Source organism: Hyla sarda, unplaced genomic scaffold (genome assembly GCF_029499605.1).
Source record: "Hyla sarda isolate aHylSar1 unplaced genomic scaffold, aHylSar1.hap1 scaffold_68, whole genome shotgun sequence".
NCBI classification, from domain to species: domain Eukaryota; kingdom Metazoa; phylum Chordata; class Amphibia; order Anura; family Hylidae; genus Hyla; species Hyla sarda.
In genome coordinates this window covers 448,192-460,577 of record NW_026610697.1, presented here as the reverse complement: position 1 = coordinate 460,577, position 12,386 = coordinate 448,192, and the positions used below count along the sequence as shown (strand labels likewise).

Sequence of the window (12,386 nt, the reverse complement as noted above, 5' to 3'; positions counted from 1 at the left end):
GGGTTAATCTCCAGAACCTGTGGTGAGTCCCGGCTGCTAATAGCAGCCATAATTTACAGCCCGTGTTCCGCCCCTTATATATCACTGTCTGACCACACCCCTCAGGCCACGCACAGATGCTCATTCCTCATTCGCTGGCTGAGCCGTCAGTCACTGAACACTGGACCAATCATTGGATGTCAGATAGTAGGCGTTTCTCTTTGGATAAGCACCGCCCATCTCTGCTGCAACTTGACAGCGCGCAGTATGGGCGTGGTTACCGTACTGGTCCCGGTATTTGTAGATGCTGATTGGTCAGTGATTAGGAGGCGTCACAGCGCTGCTTACAACCGAAATACGCCATTGGATAGAATGGAGCGGAGGGGGAGCTGCATGAGGAATCACATGTGGGGGCGTGTCCTGAGGTGGAGCCGACGTCAGTGGGTTGTGAATAATTTATGACAGTGACGCGGCCCCGCCCTCACCCCGCCCCCGGGCTCCGCCTATTCTCCTCAGCACCGCGGACAGCAGCGCTGTGACAGCCGAGGATCCGGACATCTCCAGCGGCGGCCGCACCTGCCGAGCTCCGGTACCGGGAGAGACCCAGGAGGAGGCTGCGGAGCGAGCACTCACCCCACCGCCCGCTACATCCCCTCCGCAATCACCGCAGTGACAGGACCTGTGGAGGAGACGGCCGGGGGCTGAGGAGGATCCGGGACCTGTGGAGGAGACGGCCGGGGGCTGAGGAGGATCCGGGACCTGTGGAGGAGACGGCCGGGGGCTGAGGAGGATCCGGGACCTGTGGAGGAGACGGCCGGGGGCTGAGGAGGATCCGGGACCTGTGGAGGAGACGGCCGGGGATCTCATTCACCATACACTAAGGGATCTGCCGGACATTACACCGAGAGGATCTGTTATACTGGTGGATCTACCACTTTTTCTGGAGATCTAGTACACATTGAGACATCTGGTCCCATAGAGAAGATCAGGGGATCTGGTGTGTGATGGATTAAGGGATCTGGTGTATTATACATTGAGGGATCTGGTGTGTGATAGATTGAGGGATCTGGTGTATGATACATTGAGGGATCTGGTGTGTGATAGATTGAGGGATCTGGCGTGATACATCGAGGGATCTGGTGTGTGATACATTGAGGGATCTGGTGTGTGATACATTGAGGGATCTTGTGTGTAGATTTCAGTACATTTGGAGATCTAGTATACAGTAAGATATCTGGTTTTATAGAGTAGATCAGGGGATCTGCTACCTAATTTGGGGATCTTGTGTGGAATTAAATTTGGTCTGCTGTAAAGAAGATCTGCTTTGACCTTACATTGTGGGATCTAGTGTAGATTAAGAGATCTGCTATGAAGTATAGGAAATCTAGTAGAATAGAGGGAAGGATCTGGGAGATCTAGTAGGTTACACATTAGATTTAGTATAGCTTAAGAACCTAGTCAGCTATAGAGAAGATCAGGGGATCTGTTACCAAGTCTATGGAATCTGGTGTGTTACACAGTAAATGGTAGATCTAGTATAGAGTGAAAGATCTGGTCTGTTATAGAGTAGGTTAGAGGATGTGATCACATCTGGATGAGGGATCTCTGTGACAAGGTAGTTTTGGGGATCTGTAGTAATCTCATCTGGTCATTTATGGATTGTTTGGCCTCCAATTAACTAAAGAATCTGCTGTAATATCACACAAGGTGAATGATCTGGTCGTGTAGACCATAAAGTTATAGGATTGTCTGTAGATTGGGTCCCTATAGACCAGATTGGGGGATCTAGTAATTTAGAAATCATAATTCAGGATCTGTTTGACAATTGAGAGTATTGGAGGACAGGTGATCTGTAGAGAATACTGAGGGATCTGGTTTCCAATGAAAGACATCAAAGATCTGGTTTTCTGTGGAAAAGAAAAAGACTTGTAGACAATTTCGGGGGATCTTGTACAAAAGCTTGGTATCTGGTTGTCTTTTGATGAGATTGGGTGATCAGTTGATTATGGGAGATCTAGTTGATTATATAGAATATTGGGAGATCTGGTTGATTATAGAGAATATTGGGAGATCTGGTTGATTATAGAGAATATTGAGAGATCTGGTTGATTATAGAGAATATTGGGAGATCTGGTTGATTATAGAGAATATTGAGAGATCTGGTTGATTATAGAGAATATTGGGAGGTTGGGTTGATTATAGAGAATATTGGGAGATCTGGTTGATTATATAGAATATTGGGAGATCTGGTTGATTATAGAGAATATTGGGAGATCTGGTTGATTATATACAATATTGGGAGATCTGGTTGATTACAGAGAATATTGGGAGATCTGGTTGATTATAGAGAATATTGGGAGATCTGGTTGATTATATAGAATATTGGGAGATCTGGTTGATTATAGAGAATATTGGGAGATCTGGTTGATTATATAGAATATTGGGAGATCTGGTTGATTATAGAGAATATTGGGACATCTGGTTGTGTTATTGGTTGATCCCAGATTCTCTTTGGTCACTTGTTGGTTGTAGGTGATCCTGGTGGTGATCTCCCAGATGATCCTTTAGATCACCGCGCTCCTCATACAGGACAGCAGGGATCCCCGGCCAGACATGTGTTGGACATCACAAGATGACGTAGCCGTGTTGTGGATTTCTCCATGGATCTTGGCCGGGACTCACGGTAGATCTGAGCTGGTGTGATACATTGTGATACACTTCCCTCCTGGAGGATTTATCAGCGTGGCTCCAGGACCTCCTGGACTGTCTCTTCCTGTAGTGTGGGCCCCCGGATCTCTTTCTGTAGTGTGGCCCCCGGATCTCTTCCTGTAGTGTGGCCCCGGATCTCTTCCTGTGGTGTGGCCCCGGATCTCTTCCTGTAGTGTGGCCCCGGATCTCTTCCTGTGGTGTGGCCCCGGATCTCTTCCTGTGGTGTGGCCCCGGATCTCTTCCTGTGGTGTGGCCCCGGATCTCTTCCTGTAGTGTGGCCCCGGATCTCTTCCTGTAGTGTGGCCCCGGATCTCTTCCTGTAGTGTGGCCCCGGATCTCTTCCTGTAGTGTGGCCCCGGATCTCTTCCTGTAGTGTGGCCCCGGACCTCTTCCTGTAGTGTGGCCCCGGATCTCTTCGTGTAGTGTGGCGCCGGATCTCTTCCTGTAGTGTGGCCCCGGATCTCTTCCTGTAGTGTGGCCCCGATCTCTTCTTGTAGTGTGGCCCCGGATCTCTTCCTGTAGTGTGGCCCCTGCCCCGGGCTCTTCCCATGATGCCCCCTCACACTTAGACATCCATAGTCTTCACTCCTTGTGCCTTTGATTCCCACCACCTGGACCTGAACATTTATTTTGGGATGAACATTGGGGCCCCCGGTGCCGCCCGGACCTCATAGAGGGGACTCAGGATGAAGACCATCCGCAAGGTTTTGGACGGATTAACCGCTTCCACACCGGTTGGGACTGTGGTCGGTGGTGGAACAGGTGGCGGCTGCTCGGTGAATCCGTCCGGACAGCAGGGGACCATGTTGTCTCCCCGAGAATTGGAAATCCAGGAGAGTCTCACCTCCGAACAGTTCCAAGTGTGCAAGGTAATGTCCTGGGGACCCCCATAGGCGTGAGCCCACCTGAGCGCCCCCTCCACCGCCCTCAGACCCTTCACAGTGGGGTTTGCTGCCGTCTTGTGTTTGGTGTTTTAGGTGTTAAGTGGATTCACTGGACATGTGACCCCATAACGTGTCCCTGGACCCCCTGCTGACCGGACCCGGTGTTACTATGTGGAGGTTGTGGTGGAGGAGGGGAGTCGGGGTCAGGGGTTATTGTAGGGTCAGATCTTCAGCCTAATGTAGATGGTATTATTTGGCCACGGATGTCCAGCACTGCTGCCCCACAACCCTCAGCAGTGCCCCCAGGTGGGCCACTGCAGGTCATACACTGGGGATGGGCCAGACATGGATGGCGCCTCTTGTGGCACACACAGGCGGGTGCTGAATTACAGTGGACAGTGTTACAGTGCTAACCAGGGCTTCACAAGTGTTACAGTGTCAGGCAGCAGTGCTCCAGTGTTACAGTGTCAGGCAGTTGTGCTCCTGTGTTACAGTGTCAGGCAGTAGTGCTCCAGTGTTACAGTGTCAGGCAGTAGTGCTCCTGTGTTACAGTGTCAGGCAGTAGTGCTCCAGTGTTACAGTGTCAGGCAGTAGTGCTCCTGTGTTACAGTGTCAGGCAGTAGTGCTCCAGTGTTACAGTGTCAGGCAGTAGTGCTCCAGTGTTACAGTGTCAGGCAGTAGTGCTCCAGTATTACAGTGTCAGGCAGCAGTGTTCCAGTATTACAGTGTCAGGCAGTAATGCTCCAGTGTTACAGTGTCAGGCAGTAGTGCTCCTGTGTTACAGTGTCAGGCAGTAGTGCTCCAGTGTTACAGTGTCAGGCAGTAGTGCTCCAGTGTTACAGTGTCAGGCAGTAGTGCTCCAGTATTACAGTGTCAGGCAGCAGTGTTCCAGTGTTACAGTGTCAGGCAGTAGTTCTCCAGTGTTATAGTGTAAGGCAACAGTGCTCCTGTGTTACAGTGTCAGGCAGTAGTGCTCCTGTGTTACAGTGTCAGGCAGTAGTGCTCCAGTGTTACAGTGTCAGGCAGTAGTGCTCCAGTGTTACAGTGTCAGGCAGTAGTGCTCCAGTGTTACAGTGTCAGGCAGCAGTGCTCCAGTATTACAGTGTCAGGCAGTAGTGCTCCAGTATTACAGTGTCAGGCAGCAGTGCTCCTGTGTTACAGTGTCAAGCAGTAGTGCTCCAGTGTTACAGTGTCAGGCAGTAGTGCTCCAATGTTACAGTGTCAGGCAGTAGTGCTCCAGTGTTACAGTGTCAGGCAGTAGTGTTACAGTGTCAGGCAGTAGTGCTCCATGTTACAGTATCAGGCAGTAGTGCTCCAGTGTTACAGTGTCAGGCAGTAGTGCTCCAGTATTACAGTGTCAGGCGGTAGTGCTCCAGTGTTACAGTGTCAGGCAGCAGTGCTCCAGTATTACAGTGTCAGGCAGTAGTGCTCCAGTATTACAGTGTCAGGCAGCAGTGCTCCTGTGTTACAGTGTCAGGCAGCAGTGCTCCTGTGTTACAGTGTCAGGCAGTAGTGCTCCAGTGTTACAGTGTCAGGCAGCAGTGCTTCTGTGTTACAGTGTCAGGAAGTAGTGCTCCAGTATTACAGTGTCAGGCGGTAGTGCTCCAGTGTTACAGTGTCAGGCGGTAGTGCTCCAGTGTTACAGTGTCAGGCAGTAGTGCTCCAGTATTACAGTGTCAGGCAGTGGTGCTCCAGTGTTACAGTGTCAGGCAGTGGTGCTCCAGTGTTTTAGTGTCAGGCATTAGTGCTCCTGTGTAACAGTGTCAGGCAGTAGTGCTTCAGTGTTACAGTGTCAGGCAGTAGTGCTCCAGTGTTACAGTGTCAGGCAGCAGTGCTCCAGTATTACAGTGTCAGGCAGTAGTGCTCCAGTGTTACAGTGTCAGGCAGTAGTGCTCCAGTGTTACAGTGTCAGGCAGTAGCGCTCCAGTGTTACAGTGTCAGGCAGTAGCGCTCCAGTGTTACAGTGTCAGGCAGTAGCGCTCCAGTATTACAGTGTCAGGCAGTAGTGCTCCAGTGTTACAGTGTCAGGCAGCAGTGCTCCAGTATTACAGTGTCAGGCAGTAGTATTACTGTGTACGGCAGTAGTGCTCCAGTTTTACAGTGTCAGGCAGTAGTGCTCCAGTATTACAGTGTCAGGCAGTAGTACTCCAGTATTACAGTGTCAGGCAGTAGTGCTCCAATGTAACAGTGTCAGGCAGTAGTGGTCCAGTATTACAGTATCAGGCAGTAGTGCTCCAGTATTACAGTGTCAGGCAGTAGTGCTCCAGTATTACAGTGTCAGGCAGTAGTGCTCCAGTGTTACAGTGTCAGGCAGTAGTGCTCCAGTGTTACAGTGTCAGGCAGTAGTACTCCAGTATTACAGTGTCAGGCAGTAGTGCTCCAATGTAACAGTGTCAGGCAGTAGTGGTCCAGTATTACAGTATCAGGCAGTAGTGCTACAGTATTACAGTGTCAGGCAGTAGTGCTCCAGTATTACAGTGTCAGGCAGTAGTGCTCCAGTATTACAGTGTCAGGCAGTAGTGCTCCAGTGTTACAGTGTCAGGCAGTAGTGCTCCAGTATTACAGTGTCAGGCAGTAGTGCACCAGTATTACAGTGTCAGGCAGTAGTGCTCCAGTGTTACAGTGTCAGGCAGTAGTGCTCCAGTGTTACAGTGTCAGGCAGTAGTGCTCCAGTGTTACAGTGTCAGGCAGTAGTGCTCCAGTGTTACAGTGTCAGGCAGTAGTGCTCCAGTGTCATAGTGTCAGGCAGTAGAGCTCCAGTGTAAAAGTGTCAGGCAGTAGTGCTCCAGTTTTACAGTGTCAGGCAGTAGTGGTCCAGTGTTACAGTGTCAGGCAGTAGTGCTCCAGTGTTACAGTGTCAGGCAGTAGTGCTCCAGTGTAAAAGTGTCAGGCAGTAGTGCTCCAGTGTTATAGTGCCAGGCAGTAGTGCTCCAGTGTTACAGTGTCAGGCAGTAGTGCTCCAGTGTTACAGTGTCAGGCAGTAGTGCTCCAGTGTTACAGTGTCAGGCATTAGTGCTCCAGTGTTACAGTGTCAGGCAGTAGTGCTCCAGTGTTACAGTGTCAGGCAGTAGTGCTCCAGTGTCATAGTGTCAGGCAGTAGAGCTCCAGTGTAAAAGTGTCAGGCAGTAGGGCTCCAGTGTAACAGTGTCAGCCAGTAGTGCTCCAGTGTTACAGTGTCAGGCAGTAGTGGTCCAGTGTTACAGTGTCAGGCAGTAGTGCACCAGTATTACAGTGTCAGGCAGTAATGCTCCAGTGTTACAGTGTCAGGCAGTAGTGCTCCATTGTTACAGTGTCAGGCAGTAGTGCTCCAGTATTACAGTGTCAGGCAGTAGTGCTCCAGTATTACAGTGTCAGGCAGTAGTGCTCCAGTGTTACAGTGTCAGGCGGTAGTGCTCCAGTGTTACAGTGTCAGGCGGTAGTGCTCCAGTGTTACAGTGTCAGGCGGTAGTGCACCAGTATTACAGTGTCAGGCGGTAGTGCTCCAGTGTTACAGTGTCAGGCGGTGGTGCTCCAGTGTTACAGTGTCAGGCGGTGGTGCTCCAGTGTTACATTGTCAGGCGGTAGTGCTCCAGTATTACAGTGTCAGGCAGTAGTGCTCCAGTATTACAGTGTCAGGCAGTAGTGCTCCAGTATTACAGTGTCAGGCAGTAGTGCTCCAGTGTTACAGTGTCAGGCAGTAGTGCTCCAGTGTTACATTGTCAGGCAGTAGTGCTCCAGTGTTACATTGTCAGGCAGTAGTGCTCCAGTGTTACAGTGTCAGGCAGTAGTGCTCCAGTATTACAGTGTCAGGCAGTAGTGCTCCAGTATTACAGTGTCAGGCAGTAGTGCTCCAGTGTTACATTGTCAGGCAGTAGTGCTCCAGTGTTACAGTGCCAGGCAGTAGTGCTCCAGTGTTACAGTGTCAGGCAGTAGTGCACCAGTGTTACAGTGTCAAGCAGTAGTCCTCCTGTGTTATAGTGTCAGGCAGTAGTTCTCCAGTGTTAGTGTCAGGCAGTAGTGCTCCAGTGTTATAGTGTCAGGCAGTAGGGCTCCAGTGTAACAGTGTCAGGCAGTAGTGCTCCTGTTTTACAGTGTCAGGCAGTAGTGCTCCTGTGTTACAGTGTCAGGCAGTAATGCTCCAATATTACAGTGTCAGGCAGTAGTGCTCCAGTGTTAGTGTCAGGCAGTAGTGCTCCAGTATTACAGTGTCAGGCAGTAGTGCTCCAGTATTACAGTGTCAGGCAGTAGTGCTCCAGTATTACAGTGTCAGGCGGTAGTGCTCCAGTGTTACAGTGTCAGGCGGTAGTGCTCCAGTGTTACAGTGTGAGGCGGTAGTGCTCCAGTGTTACAGTGTCAGGCAGTAGTGCTCCATTGTTACAGTGTCAGACAGTAGTACTCCAGTATTATAGTGTCAGGCAGTAGTGCTCCAGTTTTACAGTGTCAGGCAGTAGTGCTCCAGTGTTACAGTGTCAGGCAGTAGTGCTCCAGTGTTACAGTGTCAGGCAGTAGTGCTCCAGTGTTACAGTGTCAGGCAGTAGTGCTCCAGTATTACAGTGTCAGGCAGTAGTGCTCCAGTGTTACAGTGTCAGGCAGCAGTGCTCCAGTGTTACAGTGTCAGGCAGTAGTATTACAGTGTCAGGCAGTAGTGCTCCATGTTACAGTATCAGGCAGTAGTGCTCCAGTATTACAGTGTCAGGCAGTAGTGCTCCAGTGTTACAGTGTCATGCAGTAGTGCTCCAGTATTACAGTGTCAGGCAGTAGTGCTCCAGTGTCAGGCAGTAGTGCTCCAGTGTTACAGTGTCAGGCAGCAGTGCTCCAGTGTTACAGTGTCAGGCAGTAGTATTACAGTGTCAGGCAGTAGTGCTCCATGTTACAGTATCAGGCAGTAGTGCTCCAGTATTACAGTGTCAGGCAGTAGTGTTACAGTGTCAGGCAGTAGTGCTCCAGTATTACAGTGTCAGGCAGTAGTGCACCAGTATTACAGTGTCAGGCAGTAGTGCTCCAGTGTTATAGTGTCAGGCAGTAGTGCTCCAGTGTTACAGTGTACGGCAGAAGTGCTCCAGTATTACAGTGTCAGGCAGTAGTGCTCCAGTTTTACAGTGTCAGGCAGTAGTGCTCCAGTATTACAGTGTCAGGCAGTAGTGCTCCAGTTTTACAGTGTCAGGCAGTAGTGCTCCAGTGTTACAGTGTCAGGCAGTAGTGCTCCAGTGTTACAGTGTCAGGCAGTAGTGCTCCAGTGTTACAGTGTCAGGCAGTAGTGCTCCAGTGTTACAGTGTCAGGCAGTAGTGCTCCAGTGTTACAGTGTCAGGCAGTAGTGCTCCAGTTTTACAGTGTCAGGCAGTAGTGGTCCAGTGTTACAGTGTCAGGCAGTAGTGCTCCAGTGTTACAGTGTCAGGCAGTAGTGCTCCAGTGTTACAGTGTCAGGCAGTAGTGCTCCAGTGTAAAAGTGTCAGGCAGTAGTGCTCCAGTGTTATAGTGCCAGGCAGTAGTGCTCCAGTGTTACAGTGTCAGGCAGTAGTGCTCCAGTGTTACAGTGTCAGGCAGTAGTGCTCCAGTGTTACAGTGTCAGGCAGTAGTGCTCCAGTGTTACAGTGTCAGGCAGTAGTGCTCCAGTGTTACAGTGTCAGGCAGTAGTGCTCCAGTGTCATAGTGTCAGGCAGTAGAGCTCCAGTGTAAAAGTGTCAGGCAGTAGGGCTCCAGTGTAACAGTGTCAGCCAGTAGTGCTCCAGTGTTACAGTGTCAGGCAGTAGTGGTCCAGTGTTACAGTGTCAGGCAGTAGTGCACCAGTATTACAGTGTCAGGCAGTAATGCTCCAGTGTTACAGTGTCAGGCAGTAATGCTCCAGTGTTACAGTGTCAGGCGGTAGTGCACCAGTATTACAGTGTCAGGCGGTAGTGCTCCAGTGTTACAGTGTCAGGCGGTGGTGCTCCAGTGTTACAGTGTCAGGCGGTGGTGCTCCAGTGTTACATTGTCAGGCGGTAGTGCTCCAGTATTACAGTGTCAGGCGGTAGTGCTCCAGTATTACAGTGTCAGGCAGTAGTGCTCCAGTATTACAGTGTCAGGCAGTAGTGCTCCAGTGTTACAGTGTCAGGCAGTAGTGCTCCAGTGTTACATTGTCAGGCAGTAGTGCTCCAGTGTTACATTGTCAGGCAGTAGTGCTCCAGTGTTACAGTGTCAGGCAGTAGTGCTCCAGTATTACAGTGTCAGGCAGTAGTGCTCCAGTATTACAGTGTCAGGCAGTAGTGCTCCAGTGTTACATTGTCAGGCAGTAGTGCTCCAGTGTTACAGTGCCAGGCAGTAGTGCTCCAGTGTTACAGTGTCAGGCAGTAGTGCACCAGTGTTACAGTGTCAAGCAGTAGTCCTCCTGTGTTATAGTGTCAGGCAGTAGTTCTCCAGTGTTAGTGTCAGGCAGTAGTGCTCCAGTGTTATAGTGTCAGGCAGTAGGGCTCCAGTGTAACAGTGTCAGGCAGTAGTGCTCCTGTTTTACAGTGTCAGGCAGTAGTGCTCCTGTGTTACAGTGTCAGGCAGTAATGCTCCAATATTACAGTGTCAGGCAGTAGTGCTCCAGTGTTAGTGTCAGGCAGTAGTGCTCCAGTATTACAGTGTCAGGCAGTAGTGCTCCAGTATTACAGTGTAAGGCAGTAGTGCTCCAGTATTACAGTGTCAGGCGGTAGTGCTCCAGTGTTACAGTGTCAGGCGGTAGTGCTCCAGTGTTACAGTGTGAGGCAGTAGTGCTCCAGTGTTACAGTGTCAGGCAGTAGTGCTCCATTGTTACAGTGTCAGACAGTAGTACTCCAGTATTATAGTGTCAGGCAGTAGTGCTCCAGTTTTACAGTGTCAGGCAGTAGTGCTCCAGTGTTACAGTGTCAGGCAGTAGTGCTCCAGTGTTACAGTGTCAGGCAGTAGTGCTCCAGTGTTACAGTGTCAGGCAGTAGTGCTCCAGTATTACAGTGTCAGGCAGTAGTGCTCCAGTGTCAGGCAGTAGTGCTCCAGTGTTACAGTGTCAGGCAGCAGTGCTCCAGTGTTACAGTGTCAGGCAGTAGTATTACAGTGTCAGGCAGTAGTGCTCCATGTTACAGTATCAGGCAGTAGTGCTCCAGTATTACAGTGTCAGGCAGTAGTGCTCCAGTGTTACAGTGTCATGCAGTAGTGCTCCAGTATTACAGTGTCAGGCAGTAGTGCTCCAGTGTCAGGCAGTAGTGCTCCAGTGTTACAGTGTCAGGCAGCAGTGCTCCAGTGTTACAGTGTCAGGCAGTAGTATTACAGTGTCAGGCAGTAGTGCTCCATGTTACAGTATCAGGCAGTAGTGCTCCAGTATTACAGTGTCAGGCAGTAGTGCTCCAGTGTTACAGTGTCAGGCAGTAGTGCTCCAGTATTACAGTGTCAGGCAGTAGTATTACAGTGTCAGACAGTAGTGCTCCATGTTACAGTATCAGGCAGTAGTGCTCCAGTGTTACTGTGTACGGCAGTAGTGCTCCAGTATTACAGTGTCAGGCAGTAGTGCTCCAGTATTACAGTGTCAGGCAGTAGCGCTCCAGTATTACAGTGTCAGGCACTAGTGCTCCAGTATTACAGTGTCAGGCAGTAGTACTCCAGTATTACAGTGTCAGGCAGTAGTGCTACAGTATTACAGTGTCAGGCAGTAGTGCTCCAGTATTACAGTGTCAGGCAGTAGTGCTCCATTGTTACAGTGTACGGCAGTAGTGCTCCAGTGTTACAGTGTCAGGCAGTAGTGCTCCAGTGTTACAGTGTCAGGCAGTAGTGCTCCAGTATTACAGTGTCAGGCAGTAGTGCTCCAGTATTACAGTGTCAGGCAGTAGTGCTCCAGTATTACAGTGTCAGGCAGTAGTGCTCCAGTGTTACAGTGTCAGGCAGTAGTGCTCCAGTTTTACAGTGTCAGGCAGTAGTGGTCCAGTGTTACAGTGTCAGGCAGTAGTGGTCCAGTGTTACAGTGTCAGGCAGTAGTGCTCCAGTATTACAGTGTCAGGCAGTAGTGCTCCAGTATTACAGTGTCAGGCAGTAGTGCTCCAGTGTTACAGTGTCAGGCAGTAGTGCTCCAGTGTAAAAGTGTCAGGCAGTAGTGCTCCAGTGTTACAGTGTCAGGCAGTAGTGCTCCAGTTTTACAGTGTCAGGGAGTAGTGCTCCTATGTTACAGTGTCAGGCAGTAGTGCTCCAGTATTACAGTGTCAGGCAGTAGTGCTCCAGTGTTACAATGTCAGGCAGTAGTGATCCAGTATTACAGTGTCAGGCAGTAGTGCTCCGGTGTTACAGTGTCAGGCAGTAGTGCTCCAGTGTTACAGTGTCAGGCAGTAGTGCTCCAGTATTACAGTGTCAGGCAGTAGTGCTTAAGTATTACAGTGTCAGGCAGTAGTGCTCCAGTGTTACAGTGTCAGGCAGTAGTGCTCCAGTATTACAGTGTCAGGCAGTAGTGCTCCAGTGTTAGTGTCAGGCAGTAGTTCTCCAGTGTTACAGTGTCAGGCAGTAGTGCTCCATTGTTACAGTGTCAGGCAGTAGGGCTCCAGTGTAACAGTGTCAGGCAGTAGTGCTCCAGTGTTACAGTGTCAGGCAGTAGTGCTCCAGTTTTACAGTGTCAGGCAGTAGTGGTCCAGTGTTACAGTGTCAGGCAGTAGTGCACCAGTATTACAGTGTCAGACAGTAGTGCTCCATTGTTACAGTGTCAGGCAGTAGTGCACCAGTATTACAGTGTCAGGCAGAAGTGCTCCAGTGTTACATTGTCAGGCAGTAGTGCTCCAGTATTACAGTGTCAGGCAGTAGTGCTCCAGTGTTACAGTGTCAGGCGGTGGTGTTACAGTGTCAGGCGGTGGTGCTCCAGT

General features: G+C 50.3%; 1 protein-coding gene across 1 annotated transcript in view; it reads left to right on the top strand.

The window, feature by feature from the left end:
• The first annotated feature begins 456 nt into the window (after nt 1–456).
• Nucleotides 457–12,386, top strand: part of STXBP5L (syntaxin binding protein 5L) — a 452,679-nt gene continuing 440,749 nt past the window's right edge. Inside the window, 1 exon segment of the mRNA XM_056554342.1 lies at nt 457–3,557. Coding sequence (XP_056410317.1) covers nt 3,375–3,557 — 183 coding nt within the window. The 5' untranslated portion in view covers nt 457–3,374.